The 24,660-nt window shown below is 43.0% G+C and overlaps 1 protein-coding gene across 8 annotated transcripts in view; it reads right to left on the bottom strand.

Annotated features, from left to right (window-relative positions):
• Positions 1-19,420: 19,420 nt before the first annotated feature.
• VPS50 (VPS50 subunit of EARP/GARPII complex) overlaps positions 19,421-24,660 on the bottom strand; it is a 203,269-nt gene continuing 198,029 nt past the window's right edge. For all 8 annotated transcript variants that reach the window (XM_073333942.1, XM_073333944.1, XM_073333941.1 and 5 more), the window contains one exon: positions 19,421-20,161. In XM_073333942.1, coding sequence (XP_073190043.1) covers positions 20,042-20,161 — 120 coding nt within the window. In that variant the 3' untranslated portion in view covers positions 19,421-20,041. The remainder of the gene's footprint in view (positions 20,162-24,660) is intronic.

The raw sequence follows: 24,660 nt of genomic DNA on the forward strand, positions 1-24,660 counted from the left end.
GTAGATCTGAGGAGAATCAGACCCATAATCTCCCCTTGGAGAATATCTTTATTGCAGACAGTAAACTTTGCTTTACTTTTTGTATGTCACGTTGTGACCCACTTTGCTTTTTATCAGGAGACTCTAGTGTGAAGTACGGGCAGGTGACTACTACAGCAATACCAGATCTGCAAAAGTCAGAGTCAGAACCACACATGCAAGGTTAAGAAGTGTTCAAATCCTGGTTTTGGGATCAGCCCATAATAATGAAGTCAAGATAGACCAACTGGGAAGTTTGAATCCAAACACTAACTTCCCTACTAGAAGCCAGAATTTCAGTTGAATAGGACCTGGACAGCGTGAAGTATGAAGTACACTTACCATATGGTGCTACCTGAAATTATTTTTTGTACAACTACCACTGATTCAGTTAGCAAGACTTCACTTCTTTAGTGTAGATAAGGCTTAGGAGGAGGTTCATTGTGACAGTGTCCTGGGATTTTCTCTTATATCAAAACACACATTCTAGCTCTAAATTGACCATTTCAGAAATTCGCTCTCTCTCCTTTTGAGTGTCTGGAATCATCAGAGAAACCATCACTGCAATTTATTGAGTTGCAATATTCTTCCTACTTGCACTGAAAACATTGTGCCTATTCATTTTGAAAAGAACCCAAGATGCAGATGATAAATATCTATAGACACAGCAGGCTAATTTATAAGGAGACATATCTCCTGCGGTGCTTCACTGTCATCTTTCAACAAATCACTGACCATGCCTGGTTTGCCAGAAACCACTATTGATTCATGATGTTTACTCTGTTCCAACATTTAATAATTTTTACCCCCCAGCTCTCTAGAAATAATCAGTTTGGGCTTCCTCTAGCATTGATCAACAGAACAGGATATAATCAACTTGATAACTTATACTCTTATGTTTCATGCAAATAAAATTGCAGAGTAGCTGTCACTGGCTCACCTGAGCCAGCTGGATATCTTGCACTGTGCGCTCACCTAATTTTCAGCAATCCAATAATATCTAACTCAGGATGGCCCTACAGTCCACAAAATAAATCAGAAGTCTCTCACTGACCTCAATGCAAAAGGGCAGTTGGATTTAGATCCTGACCAGGCCTGGCATCTTGAGTAAAGATAGAGGGAGGATACTTCCTCCCCTCTCCTGCCTTCACCCAGAACTGCCATTTGATAGAAAGAGTCACTATTTTTAACTGGCCTGCTGGGCCCTGATTTGCCACCACCTGCTTACCAGACCTTCTATCTAGCTGCTGGAGGGCCAAGTCTTGTTGGTTTCACCAGCTGCTGATCCTGGAAGGCCTTTATAGGCAACCCCTGGAGGTCCAAACTTGCTGTCCTTTCCTTCTTCAAGGACAGCTTCCTAGGCCAGGATGCATCAAGGCGGTGGGGTCTCAGACAGGGAACAGCAAATGCCTGGTACTCCACCAGAGTATCACTGTGACTCTTACAATCTAATAAAGAAAAAAAAGGTAACACTTTGGGCCAGGGACCTTGTCTTTTTAAATAATAACAAATAATTAAATCACAATAAGCTTTTTTCTAGCCCTTTTCATCCAGTGCCCTCAAAGTCCTTTGTAAAGAAAGGCACAGAGAGTTTAAAGTGACATGCTCAAGGGCACATAAAGCATGAAGTACACTTACCATTCGGTGCTACTTGAAATTATTTTCTGTATTGGGGTAGCACCTAGAAGACCTAGTCATGGAGCAGGACCCCATTGTGCTAGGTGCTGTACAAACAGAATAAAAAGACAAAGCTCCAAAGACCCGCTCCCTGCTCCAAAGACCTTATAGCTGATTCTTTCATTAATGCTGCAGATAATAAAGAACTGTTGTCTCTATTTTTACAGGGGAAAAATTGAGACAAACCTAATAGTGGGGCAACCTGTGCTGAGCATTAGAAATCCAGAGAAGCCTAAAGGCGACATGGGGATATTTTTAAGCTTCTAGTACCAAATGGGCACAGGAGTCACACAGGGCTGAGCCGTAGTTAGTCCATGCTCCCTGTGTCCTTGTTAAACCTTAGAAGCTGGGAATGGGCGACAGGGGATGGATAACTTGATGATTCCCGGTTCTGTTCATTCCCTCTGGGGCACCTGGCACTAGCCATGGTCGGAAGACAGGATACGGGGCTCGATGGACCTTTGGTCTGACCCAGTAGGGCTGTTCTTATGTTCTTGTTCCCTGTGCCCCAAGAAATCACACAGTTCTACAAATAATGTGGAGTGTTCTTCTCTGTTTTAAAGAGAGCAGAGTAAAATGCCAGCTATGAAGGTAGGACAAAGGAAAGGGAACCATAGAACATAAGACAAGGCCTCCCATGGCACTTAACACTGCCCCTAAGATCACGTCTACACTACCCACCATATCGGCGGGTAGTGATCGCTCTATAGGGGATCGATTTATTGCATCTAGTGTAGACGCAATAAGTTGATCCCCGATCGCTCTGTCCTCGACTCCGGAACTCCACCAGGGTGAGAGGCGGAAGCGGAGTCGACGGGGGAGCAGCGGCCGTCGATCCCGCGCCGCGAGGACACGAAGTAAATGATTCTAAGTCTATCTAAGATACGTTGACTTCAGCTACGCTATTCTTGTAGCTGAAGTTGCGTATCTTAGATCTATCCCCGCCCCTAGTGTAGACCAGGCCTAAGATCCCAAGATAGGTGCAATGGGTTAAGATCACCTTAACAATTACCTTATCGCAGGTGCCTAAGGGCTCAGTCCTGAGAGGTGCTGGGCAGTGGCACCCTCCTCTCCCAGTGAAGACTTGAGAAGCACTCATCCTCTTCCAGGATTGGACCCTAAGATTCTAGGGACATAATCCAGGAAAGTGCCTAACTCCAGAACAAACTACACGGGCCACCAGCAGAGATCAGTTGGAGGAGGAAGAAAAGATGGGTTAGCAGATAAGGCTCTGTGCTGGGAGTCAGGAAAGTGGGCTTCTACTCCGAGCTCTGCCAGTGACCTGGGGAAAGTCACTTCAGCTCTCTGTTTCCTTGCAGCCCTTTGTCTGTCTTGCCTACTTAGAGTGTAAACTTTCTGAGGCAGGGAGTCTACACAAGAACAGTTGCAGCCTCGAGGAGCTACAATAATATTAATCAATATAAGTGCAGGGATGGACCAACAAGGCTCATTTAATTGTATTAAATATTGTACCTACATGAACCTGGAGGAAGAAATGCATTGATGTTGATATATAATATATAATGTTAATATATTTGATGTTAAGTGTTTCAGGTTCATATCTGTATCTGACTTCATTTTAAAAACCTGTATCACGATAATAATGAGTCAGATATTTTCTATATCTCTCACACATTTATTTCTTTGCAATGCGATTCCTCCATACGATGAACAGCAGATGCCCTGCCCCATGAGTCATTTCCCCCTGTCCTGGGTCACTGAACTCAAAGACACGTTGGTGTGTAAGTGATGCTGAAATTTTCTCCTCACCTTCAGGTGGGCTTGCGAGAGCTATTTCTGACACTTTTCTCACTGCATGAATCCATGTAACTGTTTTCTCTGCCACTCAGCCCCCTTATCAACTCCTCTAGCTTGAAATCAGCTCACTTCTGCTCAGTGCTAGCTAAGCACCTTGTGACCCTACAGCTCAATCGCACTGAAATGCCTTCTTGTACTATGACGGATTTGCAGCTCTTTCTATCTAACATAGCACAATTTTTCTCACTCAGCAAGTGTTTGCTGATGGCAGGATTTGGTTCATGAAAATTACAGAGAGGGGACAAATTTCACGGTCAGTTACACCAGTTTAAATCTGCAGTAACTCCATTGGCTTCAGTGGCTTTACTCCAGATTTGCACCAGCATAAAGAGAAAAAAGAATACAGGATTGATCCCTATGGTTCACAGTGCGTTGTCCTGTCTAATTTTAAAAGCCACAGAAATAGGAACTACGCCACTATCCTTAGGTCACTATTCCTCTATTCAATCATTTATGTAATTGAGGCCTGATCCAAAGCCCACTGAAGTCAATCAATAGACAGATTCCCTTTGGATTAAACCCTCAAAGCACTGACCTCAGACTTGTCTAAGGCTATATCAACACCACCCCACAGTTTAGAATATGGGGAAGTGAATAGCAGTGCACCCCAAAGTGCTGTGCTGTAACTGGCTCATGTGGATGCTGTGGGCATGAACAGAAGGGTTCCTAGTTTGCATTAATATTGTTCTGTTTGAAGGAAACTACATTATCACAACTAGGAACCTTTCAGTTTGCACCCGCAGTGTCCACACGGGGGAGTTACGGTGAAGCACTTTAGTGCACGCTGCTATTCACACCCCTATAGTCTGAACTGTGGGACAGTGTAGACAAGCCCTAAAGGAGCACTGGGCTGTACAAGTATCTGGTCATACTAAAGTACCTCAGTCTGAGTGTCATTAGTAAAAATATTGTTAATTGTGCTTGGCTAGAACAGCAACACGCACTATAGAAAAGCACCCAGTGCAAACACGGCCATGTCCAAACCTTCCAACTAGTTCCTTGAGTATCAGCAGAACAGTGAACTCGTCACATTCAAGCTGTTTTGAAATCATAGATTTCCAATCTCATTTCTTTGGGAGGAAGAGCTGCATCCCAGGCAGGGTGCTTAATGCCTAACGAGGTTAATTCAATGAGCCACCTGTGACTCTCTGGCCATTGAGACATCATGAATGTTAGGTAGCATGTGGAATGAAGCAAAATCAGCTGGTGCTAAATTTTTGAAGCCCTTAAAATAATTTTTGCATCGATTTATTTATTTTAATTCATTTTCACGTCAGTGAGTATTAGACTTGTGTTTATGGTAGCGCCTAGTGAGTCCAGCTAAAAGGAGGACGCCGTTGTGCTTGGTGCTGTGCTAATATGTCGTCTCTGTCCCACACATTTCACAATCTGAATAGATGAGGCAGACAAAGGGTGAAGGAAAGGTCTGTTTTTAACACCACTTTACAGATGAGAAACTGAGGCACGGGGAGATTAGATGAGTTGCAAAAGTTCCCACAGGAAGCCTGTGGCAGATGATAGACCTGAGCTCAAATATGGTGAGTTGCAGTACGGCGCCTTTACCACAAGACCAAGCTACTGCTTCCTCTTTGACGTCTTTTTTAAAAACAAATTGATTAGTAAAGACTAACAAAGTACAAAATGTGTTAATTGTTTAGTCAAATGTGGAGAGTCTCAGGGAAAGGGGAAGAATCAAAGAGATTGAGTGTGACCAGAGTCCCAAAGGAGCCAACTGAGGTCACTCAATTAGGGCACATTGCAAAGAATGGGGCAGACAATCCCCAAAGCTGGTGGATATTCCAATACTTAGATTTACGAAGTACATCTAGCACAAAACAGCTTCTATAATATCTCACTGGTTACCCAGAAGCCAACAACACAGTTCTCTTAAAGTAACCCAGCCTTAGGCCTCCACCCAGACACCCACGTCAAATATGATGATGATTACTGAAAATCTTATTCATCATATAAAAAAGTTCTACCAATCCTAAAGGATTGGATACGTTACCTCTCAGGTTAATGAATATGCCGGATCTTACCCAAATACATGCTTATAGCCAATTTTTATTAACTAAACTAAAATTTATTAAAAAAGACAAGAGAGAGTATTGCTTAAAAGATAAGTATACATACAGACATGAATAGCAGAGGTGGTAAGCTTTGTAGTTCCAAAGAGTTCTTTCAGAATCAGTTCATAGTTGAATGTCCATTTTTAGGGTGATGTCAGATTAGGGCTGGAGATTTCAATCTTGGGTTTAAGCATCCCCTGCATGAATCATCAAGCAGATCTGAATCATAGAATACCAGCGTTGGAAGGGACCTCAGGAGGTCATCTAGTCCAACCCTCTGCTCAAAGCAGGACCAATCTCCAATTCTTGCCCCAGGTCCCTAAATGGCCCCCTGAAGGATTGAACTCACAACCCTGGGTTTAGCAGGCCAATGGTCAAACTACTGAGCTATCCCTCCCGTTTTTATCTGAAATAAAAAGGATCAGGACCAAAGACTTTTTTATACAGTTCGGAGTCCTTTGGCGAACAATGAGCAACTATGGGTACTTTTGAAGTAGACTCCTTTCCTAAACATTGCTGGTAATTATCTATACAGATTAACATAAGGCAGTTGCCTGTTTTTCCACCATTCGCAGGTGATTTGCTATACATTTCATAAAGAGATGAATTCTCAGTTTACAGTTCATTTAAATGTTAAGATGGCCTTTTTATCTCTGAATTAACAGAATACAGCACAGACAGGGACTGTTTGAGTATATTGTTAACCTCTACCAATATATGTAAACACACCAAAACATTATCGACCACTAAGCCTTTAAGGGTTGGATTTAGGTCATTTATCCAGCAGGATGCTTTAACCCTTTCTGGTTATGCATCACATTGAGCCAAACAAGACCCTATTCAAATGTGGCTACTATACCCTGCAAATGTCCCACTCTCCTTGAAGAAATGCATGGGGAAGATTTCAATGGAGGAGTACATGAGGAGCTCGGATGTTTGGCTGAAAGATGTTCGTGGGAGTTGGAAGGGGCTAAGTCCAGCCAATAGTGTTTTGTTTCTAGAGGGACTGTAGTACTTGCTGAGTGTCCAAAACCAGGCAACAGATGTCAAACTGGTTGTTCTTGTGCAAACTGATGAACATTTCTTTGCTTCCATTTTGCAGTCATCAGATTTTTTTAATATACATTTTTCAATGCCTGTTGATCAAACTGTGTGGTGGAAATGATGGATTGAATAAATGGAATTACCCCTCTCCTCAAAAAGAATTAGCTTTGTCTGGGAAGATGTATTCCTTTTTTTGAATGTGTTTTGCTGCTTTGGCTTATGGCTCCATTCATATGCCGGCTGTTCAGTGACGGTTGTGCTTAATATTTGCACTATTACTTTTAAAATGTAGACCTGTGTGACGAGTGCCAGGATCAGTCTAATTTCCATTTTTGAAAAGCAGAATTTAATGAGCTTTTCCCCAGAATCTTAGTACCTCCTCTGCTGTCCATGATTTTTCAAAAACAATTGTCAGTGGTACCGTACGTTAATTAACAAATGTTTGTAATTGCCTTTATACCTGAGGAGCCAGTCCTCCATACACTTTCTGAATGAATGAATCTGCCTTTTGTCTGCGAGATACTGTAGGTGTTCAGGAATCAGATCACAGGAGATTTCCCATATTAAATGCCTCTCTCTTCAGGTTACCCTCCTCTTGGAGAATGTAATGGGAGGACTGAAAATTAAACCGTTATTTCTGAGCAAATTCATTCTTCCTCTAACCCCTTCAAGGCAAGGCCAGATTTCTTTTCCATTGCAAATCATTTGCTGAATGGGATAGGTGGAGTGTCTATTTTTTAGTAGGTCTGTTTTTCTGAAAATGGTACTAGTCCAAATGATCTTTAACGGATAGCCCTGTCGGAAAGTAGCAGAGCTAACTGAATTAGTGCTGGAGTACAGAAATAAAAGTTAGCAATTATTTTTTTCTTCAAAACTAAATAAAATTAGCGACTATTTTTTTCTTCAATCCTGACAATTCAGAACAACAACATTTCTTCTGTGCATTCTGGGAGCACACTACTCGCTGGACTCCTGGTTCTCACTTACAGAGACTTGGCTCCGAGTATTGAGTCCAGGTGACCGATGAGAACTAGGAGGGGAGTTGCTTTCACGACCCCTCGACCAGTCACACTGTAGGCCATATTCTCAGCCCCACTCTGACAGTGCAAAGCAGCCATAGTGCCAGCTTAACTGGCCCCCGGAGGATTCCCACTGTGTAAGAGGAATTCCCCAGGTGGTACAGAGCTGGTGTAGCCTAGTCATGCTCTCCCCTCGGAGTGCACACCCGCAGGCACAAGGAGTGTGTCAGGGCAAATGGCCCTGCAAATGGGTGGTCCCTGACTGCCAAGACAGCTCTTGGGGCCATTGGCAGCAGGTGAAACTTAGCCTCAGTGCTGCTCTATTATAATTTGTGTCTTGGGATTGAACTGGTGCCCTAGGAAGAGGTGATCCGAAAGGTAACTGAGGTCTGGTGTATCCTACAAAGTTAGGTCAACCTAATTGACTTTTTTCCACCTAGTTTTGCATGTGTCTACACCTAAATTCGTCTCCTGCCAATGTAAGCACCCCGTTACCTCAACATAACAACAGCATCTCCCGAAAAGACACAGAGGCACAGTTGACTTACTTGTGTCAAGGTTGGGCAAGTGGAGACACTGCATTCCCCGTGTCAATCCCAACAGTCCTCCAGCAGCTGTCCCACAATGCCCCTGTCGCTGTGACAGTGGTCACATTGGTCACAATTTTGGACTGCACTGCCCAATGGTCACAGACACCAGAAGCCACCCTCCCTCGTTTAAAACTCCCATCAAGTTTTTGAAATGCCTTTTCCTGATTGGCCACCTTAGCAAAACACCTACTAGCCCACCTTTGTGAGCCGCCAACCATGCCAGCTCCATGCACATAGAGAGCTACCAGACGCTCTCCTGCCTGGAGCAGGAAATCTCCTTAGCCTGTGGGGAGAAGAGACCACGCAAGCCCAGCTAAGGAGCAACCAAAGAAACATATACCGCTGTTTACAGACTGCACAAGGGATGCTGCAGAGGGGGCACAACAGGGTTATGTATAGTGCTGCATGAAAGCGAAGGACCTTCAGCAGGCATGTCAGAAAGTGAGGGAGGCCAACAACAGATCTGGGGCCACCCTGCAGACCTGGCACTTCTACAACAAACTGCATGTCATACGTGGCACGGACACCCCCCCACCCCGCAGACCTCCAACGCGGAGACCCCTGCAGTGCGCAGCGAGGATGATGAGCTGGAGGAGGAGGGGGGTGGGAATTGGAGGGAGACACAGGTAAGTGTGTATATGCATTACTCCTTAGAAGCACTTTTTCCCTTCTCATAGCCCAAAACCTCCTCTCCCCACTGCTTCTTTCCTTCCCCCCTCCCGCCCTCTTTCCCCATTTACAGAACAAAGACACTGACTTCTGAGTGCTCACTTTAGTTGTAAAATGTTAGAATTTTTTTGGAAGTGAGTATCACAGTGCAGTTTACACAGTCCACATCAGCTCAGGGTCCTGCGCTGGGACAGAGGTAGCGGCAGTGTCCACTTTTTCCAGTCTTTGGCTTGTTGAGCTAGGCGGGGTGGAGGGGGGGGGGCACAATTCTCCCCATGCTAAGTACTTTATCTGAACAGGAATGGCGTATTTACTCTCTTGAGCAATCCTGATGAAATGTCCATGGAGACACTCTGCACTGAGTTCCCACGGCGCCAGGGCAGTAAACAGGCGAGCGGCATCCAGGTCTGGGTGGCTTCAGGACACCAGTAGCACATGGGCTCTGCGTGTCTCTGTCGCTCTCAGGAGCGAGAGATCAGCCAACATCAACACTGCCTGTGAAAATACTGGCAAAATTCACTGTAGTTTCCCTATACAAATCCCCCGGGGCATCCAGTGTCTAAACAGGCACTCCACATCCCCACCCCGCTAGGCTGTACTCACCCTGGCTTGAGCTGCAGAGCAATGATGAAACAAAGGGCTCCAAAGCGACAATTATCATTTCTTATTAAAGCTACCTATAGAAATAACATAAGGGAGTTTGGAGACCTTCTTTCCCTTTTCATTGCGACTGTAAATCTAATACCGTATTAACAATCTACTTAAACATGCAGCAAAAATGTCTGATTTCTAGTTGGGTTGTGCCATCTGTTGCGTCCTAACGTTTGCCATATTTCTTCAATATTAACTACTTAAATTAAACCAATCCTGGTTTGAGAAATAGAGTATAGACAAATAATTTAATCAAACAAATCTGATTTATCCTACAGCAGAGGTTCTCAAACTGTGTGGTCCGAGAGCTCCATTCAGGTGGTTTGCGGATCGTTCCCTCTAAGGTGCTCACCTGGGCGGCCGCACATGAGAGAATGAAGGGCCACCCACCTAATTGTCTTGTATTGGTAATGCATTGCATTGTCTGTTTTAATCCTCAGCCTCTGGCCTGGTGCCCTTGAGAGGTGTCTTCCATGCCTGCTGAATGTTTTACCCTGATCAGGTGGCGAAAGAAGCAAACCAGAGAGGATGTGGTCTGAGAGATCCTCCAGTCCTCTACAGGGAGCACAGGGATTGGAGGGGCCAAATGTCTGGGATCAGGAAGAAGGACCAAGAATGGAGAGAGCAGTTGATGCAGGAGAGGCAAAGGGACCACAAGTTGCATTGGGAAGTGCATGTCAGGAATCAGGGCCTGCCGCTGAGCCAGTCTATGGGCAACCTAACGAGCACAGCTGATTGGCTACACCATCTGAATGATTGGCAGTCAGCAGATTGCAGTCCAGAGGCTGCTCAAAGCATTCATCCACAGCTGCAACAGCTCCTGCAGCTGCATGATCCCCATCTTGCTCCTGCCTTCTTCCAGTCCTGCTCCTGCCATTTGACTCCAGCTCTGACCTGGGACTCTGATTCCCAGCAACTGGCTTCTTCTCTAGCCACTAGGCATGACCACCCACATCCTGGTCTCTCTGGGTTTCCTCAGGCAGCAAACATAGATGTTTCAGAGCATTATCAAGCTACATGTTCAGAGACCCTGGACACAGCAGCCTTCCCATTCCATGGAAACCCCCACATAACAGGCGCAGCGTGACATGAACCCACATCCCTACCACTTCCTACTGTGGGGGTGCGGGTGGAGTGGAACCAAGGAGAACCATGACTATACCTACACTAATGTTTGAAAACCACAGAATGAGCCACAGTGTGCTAAATGTTTGGTAAAATGAATGAAATATTGTCACGTTTTTAATAGATTAACATAAATGTTAAGTGTTTACTTGAGGGTTTGAACTATGGGTCGCCCTCTTACAGTGCTGCTAAAATGTTTGGCCTTGTGTATTTGCACTTTCTTTCCACACAATAAAGTTCTATTTTTGAAAACTCGAGTCCTGGTTAAATGCCCCTAACCCCTATTCACACTACAAACTGGGATGGGGACAGGACCACGCCACACCTAAGGCAGGTACCTTACTCACAGCCCTCAGGTGTGCTAGTTTACTTATCTTGAGACACATGCCTTCAGGCCTTAAGTTTGGACAATAGGCAGTTCTGGTATATGTCTGCCCATGGACACCACCACAGTCACTAGTGTAGACATATCCTATAGGGTGCAGTTAGATTTAAAACAAAAGTTTACAGTGCAGATTTGATGAGGGTTCTTATTAACTTACAGGTGTGCTGTAGCTCACGAAAGCTCATGCTCAAATAAATTGGTTAGTCTCTATGGTGCCACAAGTACTCCTTTTCTTGACGTGTGCTTATATTCTCCTCCCTTCACCTGCTGCTGGCAAAGGGTGATCGACATTTCAAACTAATGGCATAGCTTAGGCTTTGATCATTACAAATGGCATAGCAAAGAACTGATTGTGTTTCTATGAACAATGACTTGCCATGTAGGATTTTTCTCTGTTAGTTTGAGGCTATATAGGGTAACACCTGAGTTTCATACACACCATCCCCTACTCTTCATTGATTATGGAGGTTCCTTTTGGAAAATAAAGCAAAACAGAGGTGGGGAATATCTTTATGTTTGCAAACATGACCTTTTCCATTCATCCACCTCTGACGACTGAGATGGTTTTGAAGTAATTTGCTTTTAAAATCTTGGTAAAAATCAAGAAACCAGACCAGGATGCACCACTTGTTCTTTCCGTTTGCTGCTGAATCCAAGAGTGTGTAAAGAGAGAAATGGACATCATCAGCTGACTTGACCTTTTATTGTTAGGCCACTGAGCTAGTGTCAGGCCAAGTGTTCTCCTTGTTCCACTGAGGAGCGCAGAGGGATAGAAATGATGCTGCTGTCAACACAGGAGGAGATAGCAGTGACAATGATGATAATACCACAAACATGGTACATCTTAGACGGAAAAGACGAGGATTCCAAACACAATCACTGGTAGCTGCAAAAGTCCATTCACCTACGGTTATGAATGGTGTAAGAGACCCCCTAGTTCCTTTTCTATGAAGGCCAGGATGACTTTCATGTGTCATTGTCTTTGGAGGGGAGTGGAAGGCTGATCCCCCATTCATTCCAAATATGGTCTGAGGGTATTTTTGAAGAACAATGAATGGCATGGCCCAGAAAGCACTAGGGTATTGCTGTGACTGATAAACAACATTTATACATACAGAGCCATTTATACATACCGCGCACAAAGATAGATCCTTATTATTCATATCAAATGCATGCGCTTTTTAAGAGCAAGATTATGCCCCCCTCACATGGGTGAGAATTGACTCAGAAGAGTAACAGGATAGTTGGCTCTTTAAATGAAATCAAGCCCAGTTCTTTTCCGAGGCCACTGGTGGCCTAGTTTGGTGTAATGAGAGGGTGGGGCTGCCCCTGGGAATTATAAATGAGAGACAGCCAAAGGCAATAGAGTCTAAAGGGGGAGCTCAGGAGAACAGAGGTAGGTTGCAAGCTTCAGGGAAGGGATGCCTCTGAAGAAGGGAACGGGTGAGAGTTCCCTGGTTGAGCCAGATCAGAAAAGGCAGGAAGGCAGTTTGGGAGTCCCAGGCCTGAGAGAGCTGAAGGCTGACAGCAGCAGAGGACAATGCCTGCTAGATCTCTGAGGCTGCGGAGCTGAAGGCAGAGAGGGCTGAAGGCTGGGGAACAACAGAAGGATGACATCTCCAGGCAAGAACTAGAGTCAGACTTTAGAATGAAGCAGGGTAGAGAAGTACCCCAGCTAGAGGAGCTGGGGTGAGATATGGGGAGAGGCACAATGAGAGATGCTGTACCTGAGAGCTGGGGTGAGGCTGCTGAGAGATGCCGGAGCAGTACTTGGTGTTGATGGACTACTGGAGTTTGAAAGAGTGAACGTATTGTTTGCACTGTGCTGGGGAATTCTGGTTTATGATTGTAATGAATTAACCCCACAAAGGGCTATTTATACTCAAAGCCTGTGTGGAGTTACTAGGGTCTCTGGAAGAAAAGGGAGACTGAGGCAGGCACAAAGGTTATGCCATGGCCTACCACTGGAGGATACCCCAGGTGGGGCTGCATTGTCACAAGCCCCACTGAAGCAATAAATGGATCTTAAATGTCAGTTAACTTTGCAATCAATTCCAGACAAATCAAAAATTAATCACTGTTAAATGCTGCAGCAGTATTATAATACATAGTACATAAGGAATGTGTCTGGGTAATGTACAGGCATGATTTCATGATTAGAGTATATATAAATTCTATTTCAGACAATTGAAGCTTTCTGAAAAATCAAACAGGGTAATCCTGCTTCTGTCTAATATCATATCTTAAACAAAGATCCAGTGTTGGATTTGGCCTTCAAGTGAGGTGGTATTCAACACACATACTAGATTCTGATGCCTTTTTTCTTTATTCACTGTGACCACTATTAAACAATTCTCATGAAGGAAGCTGAGGGCATGAGGTTTACATCAGAAAGTATTCACTTTGGATCTACTGTCGAACAGTGATGCTATATCACCTATGGTCATCTGTTACAACTAATCAGCAATTTATCATGTACTTAATGAAGACTCTCTGACCTCGACATTTTCTATTGTATATGCAGAGTTGGCAGCATGATCACACACTTCTTATTTTGTAAATATTAATACATGGGAGTTAGAGGTCTGGTTGCAAATACCAAATTCTGCATATTGAAATCCATGTATGTACATTATATAATACTAATGCACTATTTAATGGATTATATCTATCTATACACATACACACACAATCTGGTATTTGCAACCACATATTTATATGTACACAGACTAGTTTTGGTCAATTTGTTAGAGGAAGTTTCTGCTTTGCCCAACTCCAGACTATTCACTTACCAAATATACCCATGAGTAGAGCCCGACCAAATTTACGGTCCATTTTGGTCAATTTCATGGTCATAGGATTTTGAAAATTGTAAGTTTCATGATTTCAGATTTTAAATCTGAAATTTCACAGTATTGTAATTCTAGAGGTCCTGACCCAAATGGCCCTGTGGGGGTGGGGGGGGTCGCAAGATTATTGTAGGGGGGGTTGCAGTACTACTACCCTTAGTTCTGCGCTCCTGCTGGCAGCAGCGTTGCCGTCAGAGCTGGGTGGTAGGAGAGCAGCAGCTGCTGGCCGGGAGCCTAGCTCTGAAGGCGGAGCTGCCACCAGAAGCAGCATAGAACTAAGGATGGCAGGGTATGGTATTGCCACCCTTACTTCTGCGCTGCTGCCTTCAGAGCTGGGCCCATGCTCAGCAGCCACTGCTCTCCGGCCGCCCAGCTCTGAAGGCAGCGTAGAAGTAAGGGTGGCAATGCTGCGACACCTCTAAAAGAAACATGAGTCCCCCCTGCAACTTCTTTTTGGGCCCAGACCCCCAATTAGAGAAACGCTGGTTTCCCCCATGAAATCAGTATAGTATAGGGTAAAAGCACACAAAAGACCAGATTTCACAGTCTGTGAGGTGTTTTGCATGGCTGTGAATTTGGTAGGGCCCTACCCATGAAATATTCCCAATAATCAAAAGAAGAAACTCCTAGTTTCTGAATAGATATTTACCATATTATTAGCAACTATAGAATCATTTCAACAACCAGTGGTACTTTAAAGACAATATAAACCCTGCCCCATAAAGAGAAAAAAAGCAACTGCTTTACTACGTTGAGGCTTTGGAGAATTGTTTAAATGAAGTATGATGAAATCTCCACTTGAATTTCCTGAACAATTGCTTAACTTTAAATAAACATGGGGACACAGAGATCACAAGAGCAATCTGTGTTCAGAGGAAGACGCTGCTCTTTCTAGTAGCTTTCATCCGTCTGCCTCCAGACTAAAACAGATTCAGCCCAGCCCCAGGTAGCTATGGAGTAGGAGAGTTGCCACCTTTTACTATTCCTGTCCACTTGAAGCCAATAGGAAGACAACAATTCCCATAGACGCTTGCTCAGCTCATCCATACATTTTCTGAGTTGAGCTCATCTGCATACATATACATAACCCTTTAGTAGCTGGGTTAAGCACAGTGCAAAATTCATACATAACTGTTACATAGCCACCCATTGTGTGGCAATAAAAAGAAGAGGTTTACTTTGCACTTTTTATGCATGCTCTCCTATGCATATCTTACCATGTAGCAGTTACCTTTTTTACCATAAAATGAAATCAGTATTGTCAATAGTCTTAACTGTATCCAAAAATGTTACTCATTGTACTTTGGGGTCTTTTGGAAGTTTAATACTCTCCTTGTATGTCTGTAAGGAGTGAGCCGTAGAACATGGAAATGAATGGTTTTGGCACTACAAGGACAGCATACTTGGACATATCCTTAAATAGTCAATATGCATAGAAACACTGCTCTTTGGACATGATGTTATTTCTGTGCTTGCACCATTATCACAACCATTTTTGAATTTGTGGCTGATGCAATGTTTAGTTTTCAAACTGTGGCTATAAATAAAATAGATATCACCCACATGCAGTAAATCTAAGTTTTGTTGGCTGAGCTTATTTGAATGACTTGCAACATAACAGGTATCTGCAGGCATTCAGCCCTTGGGAGATTTTTTGGGGAGAAACTGCAAAATTAACCAGTTTTGTCAGATATTTTGCAACACTGCCTTTATTCAGGAGGTGAGTTAGCAAAGCACAGCTTTGCAACATAAGGACTTCATAGATATTAATAACTAGCAATGCCTCAGTGTCATTTACAGTGGCAAAGACTCAAAGTTTAACACAAGCTGAAAAAGAATTGGTTTGCTTATGATATTGTGCAACTCTGAAGCAGCAGGGCAAGTTGGGGGCTGAAGTTCCTTCCACAGCATATACTAACACATTACATCAGATTGTTCCGGATGCCTGGTTCCAAGGAACTCATAGTCCATCTTTCGGGTTTGTGCACACAGGTGCTGGAACTAGGGGTACTGAGGGTACTGCTGCCTCTCCTGGCTTGAAGTGGTTTCCGTCATAGACAGGGTTTACAGTTTGGTTCAATGGCTCTCAGCACCCCCACTGTATAAATTGTTTGTGCAATTTAAAACGTGATGGGAAACGTTCAAAGTATTTTTACACTTCCTTTCGAGTCGGTCATAAACTTGGTTCTGGGACACAATGAACCAAAAGGGGTGTAGATTCTCTCAAAACCAATGGGATGAAATTTTCTCTCTCTCACCTTATCATCACCCACAGATAGCCCAGATCCTGGTCAGCATCTCCCTTGAGGGCAGACGTGTGGGGTAATTTGCTGGCCAATATGGAGCCTTCTTCCATGATGTGCAATGATTCCCCCCCCCCCCCCCCAGGGCAGCTACTCCAACTGCACAGTACAACTGCTAGGCTGCCATGCTGTGGAAGGCCTTAAGCATGCTCTCTCAGCCTATGAAAATTAAGATAGTGTTAGTGTTAAACTCCTGAATAGTGTTAAACTTAACAGACACTCTCCACTATATACAGGACTCAATAAACATTGCATAAATGACTGAAAATGTTTAAAATTACTGAGCTCAATTCATTCCTGCTGTAAGTTCACCGACTGCAATGGAGTTTCACCAGGAATGCATTTGACCCATTATGCTTAAGGGAAGCAGTTGCATATTTTGTCATCTTCTGCAATAGTTTGGGAAAGGAGTGCAGTTATTCTTGGCTTTGGTTTATACTGAACATTGTGACAAACTGACAACACAAGTAGCTTTAGGGTGCTTAGCAGGTACAATTCATTTTCGTTTTGGATCCAATCCAGGAGACACAACGGGGAATGATTCTCATTGGCCTATTTTGATTGGAAAGTTTAGTATAACTCATTTGAAAACTTTAATGGACTGACTATGAAGAGTTCTCTGTACAAATGGTTTCAACTGTTATACTCTAGGCATTTTCTGGAGAATATTTTTCTTTTGGGAAAAAAGCCATTAAAAAAGTAGCTAGGTATTGTTACACCCTTTTTGACCTGAGTACTTAGCCAAAATTTGGGGTCTAGCAAGTTGCTTTGGTTAGGAGGAAAAACTGATGATGCTGGAATCAGATATTTCTTGGATGCAATCTTGTTTATTTAAAAGAACATACAAAGGCCTGATTCCCTGAACACAGCAGAAGCCAGTTCCTTTGCTCACTGTTCCAAGTCCCTTTTCAGCCAGCACTTAGCCCAAATGCGCTCTCACTCTCCAGGCTTTCTTTCTTTTCTTTTTTTTTAAAGGGTCATGTTCACAGTGCTTTTTCTTGCTGTATCCTTGGTTTTCTACTACCTCTCTCAGCTTCTCTGGTGTTTTCCCTGTTTCTCTCACACACAGACAACTGCTCCAATCCAATCAATGCCCTCCCCCAGGATTTATCAGATCACAGTGCAACTTGCTTGGGGCACATGGTTCAGCTTCTACTCCAGGTTGGCATGTGGCGTTGTTTTGTCCAGAAGCTGCTGTTGTTTCAGGTCTCTGGTTCTATAAAGGAGCTTCATTGTGTTTACATCCACCCTCAATGGGGGAGAGCTCTTAAACCCACCAACTTCAGTGAGTTTTAACATTCATGCTACAATAAGCACTCTACCATTACCTAGATCTTCCAGAACCCATTTTAATAACCTATTATCTGTTCAAATAGTGATTATGATCTCCCTAGTCCTGTGACCATTATATTTTTAATTTTACTAACCTGGATTACACTTTGATGCAATATCAAGTTCTGCTCAAATTGTCTCATCCCTTTTCACATCTATCCATTGGCTCCTTCCCTTGCCTTCCACATCAGATTTTAATTCCTTGTATAGTTTTCAAAGCCAAAGGCAACCTTAAACCCTCACCTTTATCTCCTTTCACTCCACCCATGCTTTATCTTTTACAGCTTCCTTCTACTCTTGTTTTCAATTCAACCTTAATTTGGACATTTCCTGATTTTTGAGTGTTTGACTTTGCAACCTCAATGTCAAAAACAATAAGGTTGTTATTTTGTCTATTACAGGTGGAGCTGGCAGCATGAACTATTATTAAGGTTGCTCGATGCGTCCCATTATAAGATCCTATCTTCAGCTATTTGTAACTTTCCAAAAATTTAACCATTTGGGCTGAACTTTTCCACAGTGGTTGTCTGCTTTAAGCTGAATTTTTCTGCAAAGATTAATCAAAAACAGTTGAGCTTTTTCCTAGAGTAGGGAAAAAGGTTACATTATTTTCCCACATTAAAAATATTCTTACAGGTATTATACTGAGAAGCTGCAACTCCCTGATGCTTCGGAGCAGAGATTCAATTTGTCAGGGGGTGGCCTTTTGCCAACCCTGTGACATTCTGCCACCTTTGAGAAAAATCTCAGTTTGCAGGTGCCCACGGAGCTGGCAAGGGGAGGAGTGGCCACAGCGTTAGTGCCTACCACCGCAGGAGCCTGCCGGGGGAGTTCTTGCCTTTTTTTCTGCTCTAGCCCTCCTTGTTGACCAAGCAGGCACCAGCGGTAGGGGTGTTTATGGCAGTGGAATCTCTGCCCGCGCTTTCTACCACTATCCGAGCGAGGGGAGGGTGATGGTGTTGACAGAAATGTTGGTGGTAGCCATGGGGGTAGATGCGAGAGAAAGCTGGGGGAGGGGTAAGGGAGACACCCCCTGCCTGTCTTCCTCCTCCCTCCTGTGGACAAAGTTTCCAGAGCAGAAGCTTCGCCTGTGGCTGTGTGGGGGCCTGGCCTCAAGGGCAAGCGACAGGATCAGCCAGCAGGGTATGGGGGGAGGGGGAATGATAAAAGCATGGGGCCAAACAAAGGTGTCTGACTACGACTGTGCTTCCTATCTACTGACATCCTTGTGTTACAAATTAAGGGTTTAACATGAAGTACAAAGTTGAGGCAGAAACTCTGGCCAAAACACATGAAGTAGTGTGTATTAAAATAGAATTCTGCCAAGCCTACAGTTAATACATGGAGTAAAATAATTAGTGATTTAGGACAGAGTTTATTAAGTCTCAGTCTCAGACAAAGATTTTATTCTAGTCAATTTAGTCTCTGTCTTGATTCTTGTATGGCTCCATCCCTACCTGAGCACCTTCCGAGTACATAAGGATTTAGTCAGACAACACCTGTGAGACAGGGGAGTATTCTCATTTTACAGATATGGAAACGGGGGCACAGAAGGGCAGACCATCCGCTGGTATAAATTGTCACAACTTCATTGATGTTCCCGGTGCTATGACAATTTACACAAGATGAGGATCTGCTCCAGAGGGACAGACTTTGACTTGCCCATCATCACCCAGGAAATCCGTGGCAAAGGAGGGAGTAGAACCCAGCTGACCCAAGTGTTTTAACCAACACGTCATTCCTCCTACTTCCTAACATTATTGTGTAGGACTGAGGAAGAGGGGGAAAAGGGTTATGAGAGAACTGTACTAATTTTTGTTGTAAACTACATAGTATGTTGTAAAAACTAGCAAAGGAATTCTCACAAATCATTTCATATATTAGTGTATAGTATTTATTACCTTCCCATAATTTCTGGTCAATTATTTTGATATGACAATTTTGAAATAAACTTACATTTAAAATCTATACGAAGACTATGGGCTTGATATTACAATATTAATGTGCTGATTTGCCCTCTTAATCCACATACAAGGTTCATCATTAGAAGAGACTGTACATTTTCCCTCACTTTACATGTGTTCATAATAAAACACAAGTTCCAAAGGTGGAAGGGTGTAAGACAAAGAAGAATCACATATTAAGTGGTTCTTTGACCAAAAATGCACCAACTATATATTAAGCCAAGGTGTTTCCTTGTCATCTTGATTTACTTATAGTGTACACTTTTGCAAAATATACAGCTGAACAACTGACACAATAATAGTGTCCTTTTAGTACAGGACATTAACAAAAGAAACAGAAAAGACTAGAGGTTATAAAAGTTATATTTGAGAATACCACACTGATTCAAAGTGTTTCCAACACAAATAAGAAAGGCCATGCACAATATTTTTGTTAACAGAATGTCTCAGAAGTCCACGAGAGAGTCGTTTGCATGCAGCATATTAACAGAAGTTGGTTCAAATCACAAGAAAAGGAACTTTCCCCAATTATCTTTTAGGTCTGTCTATGTCATCAATTGCTGCTAGCAGTTTCTGTCTTGCTTTTTTGTTGATGTGTGATCCCAGACAAACATTCACCAGATTGGTCAGCTGCTTGGTGGAATATTCCTGGCCGAATAGAGCAGATAATTTTATATCAAACAACCAGACAAAAATATGCAGTTAAATAAAACAAAAATTGATCAGCTTTTCAGTGTATAGAAGCTCTTGGTACACACACAAAAAAAATAATTAAAGTTGCTAACTTAGCCAGGTCTGGATAATATTCATGTGGTTGTAAACAAAACAGCTAGTGTTTTGCTACATGGCAGATTATAATGGAAAATGCTTACAGTTTAAAAGCGTGTTGGACAGAAAGTAATTCTGTGAATACTTAAACATCTTAAGCCACTTAACATGTATTTTCCATTCCTTAGAAAAAAATATGCTAACTGGATAAACCTTTAATACAATTGCAACAATTGTCTAAAGAAACAGTGATTAACAAATTAATGACCTGTTTCTTTTGACTTCTCACTTCCACCTGGCTTTTACTTAATATTTTTACCAATAGGATTTCAACATTAGTTTTACTGTATGATAAAGAACAAATTTTAAAAATAATGTAAACATTTTAATAGAATGTTTAACACCTGTAAAAACATCAGATTTGCCAGAATTCCCATTTTGCTGAAAAAGAGACTCCAAAATGTAAGCTCCACCAGCAAATACAAATGAGAATTATTCAATGTAGGTCAACAAATCACTCCTTCCTATTTCTCATAGCTCAAGATATAATGAGGCAAATGCATTGCTTTCACGCAAGTAAAGCAAACTTCCAGCTGGATTCAAAGTAATCCTGAAACATAGATTCAATGTATCATTTCAAGAGACTTTTAATCCTAACAGTGTGTGGCCCCAAACAGTACAGTTATTGATTGTTTAGACTGCAGTAGCGCCCAGTGTGCGCTAGACACTATCCAAACACAGATGAAGAAATAGCTAAGACAGTAATTTGGATTCTGGCTCAGCATTTTGGATGAAGGAAAAAACTATGCTTCTTTTGCCTTTTTTTTTTTCTGCTTTATTACTTTGTCTTAAAAGTCCATTTGCAGAGGCGGAGCAACTAAAATTTATAGCTTAATTATAAACATTCGTTTTGGATGATTAATCAGTGTACTTCATGTTCCATGCAACTTCTCAGATGTCTTAAACTTTGTTAAAGGATGGAGGCTAACAGTGAGAAAAAGCTTTCCACAAAACTGACCGATCTCCTTTCCCCTTGTTTCCCAGAGTTCCAACAGCAGCATATAATGGACTTCTTTGCAGGTCATTACCCATTATGCTCCTCCAGCTCACAGTTATTTAAATGCTGTTCTGTGTGTGAACTATGGAAACTAACGCAAAAAGTCCCAATTTCTCAAATTCTTTTCTGTGTACCTCACTAGCCAGGATTGTGGAAGATTTTTCAAATATTTTAGTCAACATATGGCAATTTTCTTGTACTTGGATCATAATACTGTACCAGCTTCACCTCCTCAGAATACACTGCTGTCTGTACTAACAAGGCTGTACTGGGCAGGCAGTGTTTGACTGAAACACCCCCAACAATCATGCTGATGATCATGCTTGGAAAGGATTCTGCTCTCTCATTGATGAGCCAACCTCGGCTCATTAACCCACTTAGACATAAGAGTGGCTCTTTGAAGGGATGGCTGTTGTACAGTATTTCGGTCAGAGCTCCAACAGGCTTAAAGGAGTGTACAGTTATATAACTGGCCTGAGAAAAGACTACTTACACTCAAAAGTCATTACTTACAGTATTAGATAGAGAAATTCTGAAGAAATGTTGGACTCTCAGTCTGTCAAGAATTAGCGACTGAAAAGTCCTAGAGTAACAACCGTGTTAGTCTGTATTCGCAAAAAGAAAAGGAGTACTTGTGGCACCTTAGAGACTAACCAATTTATTTGAGCATAAGCTTTCGTGAGCTACAGCTCACTTCATCGGATGCATACTGTGGAAAGTGTAGAAGATCTTTTTATACACACAAAGCATGAAAAAATACCTCCCCCCACCCCACTCTCCTGCTGGTAATAGCTTATCTAAAGTGATCACTCTGCCTTACAATGTATATGATAATCAAGGTGGGCCATTTCCAGCACAAATCCAGGGTTTAACAAGATCGTCTGAGGAGGGGGAGAGTAGGAAAAAACAAGGGGAAATAGGTTACCTTACATAATGACTTAGCCACTCCCAGTCTCTATTCAAGCCTAAGTTAATTGTATCCAATTTGCAAATGAATTCCAATTCAACAGTCTCTCGCTGGAGTCTGGTTTTGGAGTTTTTTTGTTGTAATATCGCAACTTTCATGTCTGTAATCGCGTGACCAGAGAGATTGAAGTGTTCTCCAACTGGTTTATGAATGTTATAATTCTTGACATCTGATTTGTGCCCATTTATTCTTTTACGTAGAGACTGTCCAGTTTGACCAATGTACATGGCAGAGGGGCATTGCTGGCACATGATGGCATATATCACATTGGTGGATGTGCAGATGAACGAGCCTCTGATAGTGTGGCTGATGTTATTAGGCTCTGTGATGTTGTCCCCTGAATAGATATGTGGGCACAGTTGCAAGGATAGGTTCCTGGGTTAGTGGTTCTGTTGTGTGATATGTGGTTGCTGGTGACTATTTGCTCATTACCCTCTGATCCCACTGAGAGTTACCAAAAGAAACTATAGCATTTGCTCAAGAAACTCCCTGAAAAAGCACAAGATCAAATCTGCACAGACACACCCCTGGAACTCCGACCTGGGATATTCTATCTACTACCCAAGATCCATAAACCTGGAAATCCTGGGCGCCCCATCATCTCAGGCATTGGCACCCGGACAGCAGGATTGTCTGGCTATGTAGACTCCCTCCTCAGGCCCTACGCTACCAGCACTCCCAGCTACCTTCGAGACACCACTGACTTCCTGAGGAAACTACAATCCATCGGTGATCTTCCTGATAACACCATCCTGGCCACTATGGATGTAGAAGCCCTCTACACCAACATTCCACACAAAGATGGACTACAAGCCGTCAAGAACACTATCCCCAATAATGTCACGGCTAACCTGGTGGCTGAACTTTGTGACTTTGTCCTTACCCATAACTATTTTACATTTGGGGACAATGTATACCTTCAAATCAGCAGCACTGCTATGGGTACCCGCATGGCCCCACAGTATGCCAACATTTTTATGGCTGACTTAGAACAACGCTTCCTCAGCTCTCGTCCCCTAACGCCCTTACTCTACTTGCGCTATATTGATGACATCTTCATCATCTGGACCCATGGAAAAGAAGCCCTTGAGGAATTCCACCGTGATTTCAACAATTTCCATCCCACCATCAACCTCAGCCTGGTCCAGTCCACACAAGAGATCCACTTCCTGGACACTACAGTGCTAATAAACGATGGTCACATAAACACCACCCTATACCGGAAACCTACTGACCGCTATTACTAGCTACATGCCTCCAGCTTTTACCCTGACCACACCACACGATCCATTGTCTACAGCCAAGCTCTGCGATACAACCGCATTTGCTCCAACCCCTCAGACAGAGACAAACACCTACAAGATCTCTATCAAGCATTCTTACAACTACAATACCCACCTGTGGAAGTGAAGAAACAGATTGATAGAGCCAGAAGAGTTCCCAGAAGTCACCTACTACAGGACAGGCCTAACAAAGAAAATAACAGAACGCCACTAGCCGTCACCTTCAGCCCCCAACTAAAACCCCTCCAACGCATTATTAAGGATCTACAACCTATCCTGAAGGATGACCCAACACTCTCACAAATCTTGAGAGACAGGCCAGTCCTTGCCTACAGACAGCCCCCCAACCTGAAGCAAATACTCACCAGCAACCACATACCACACAACAGAACCACTAACCCAGGAACCTATCCTTGCAACAAAGCCCGTTGCCAACTGTGCCCACATATCTATTCAGGGGACACCATCACAGGGCCTAATAACATCAGCCACACTATCAGAGGCTCGTTCACCTGCACATCCACCAATGTGATATATGCCATCATGTGCCAGCAATGCCCCTCTGCCATGTACATTGGTCAAACTGGACAGTCTCTACGTAAAAGAATAAATGGACACAAATCAGATATCAAGAATTATAACATTCATAAACTAGTTGGAGAACACTTCAATCTCTCTGGTCACGCGATTACAGACATGAAAGTTGCGATATTACAACAAAAAAACTTCAAAACCAGACTCCAGCGAGAGACTGTTGAATTGGAATTCATTTGCAAATTGAATACAATTAACTTAGGTTTGAATAGAGACTGGGAGTGGCTAAGTCATTATGTAAGGTAACCTATTTCCCCTTGTTTTTTCCTACCCCCCGCCCCTCAGATATTCTTGTTAAACCCTGGATTTGTGCTGGAAATGGCCCACCTTGATTATCATACACATTGTAAGGAGAGTGGTCACTTTAGATAAGCTATTACCAACAGAAGAGTGGGTTTGCGGGGAGGTGGGAGAGGAGAAAACCTGGATTTGTGCTGGAAATGGCCCAACTTGATTATCATATACATTGTAAGGAGAG

The sequence above is a fragment of the Lepidochelys kempii genome, chromosome 2, assembly GCF_965140265.1.
Source record: "Lepidochelys kempii isolate rLepKem1 chromosome 2, rLepKem1.hap2, whole genome shotgun sequence".
NCBI classification, from domain to species: Eukaryota; Metazoa; Chordata; order Testudines; family Cheloniidae; genus Lepidochelys; species Lepidochelys kempii.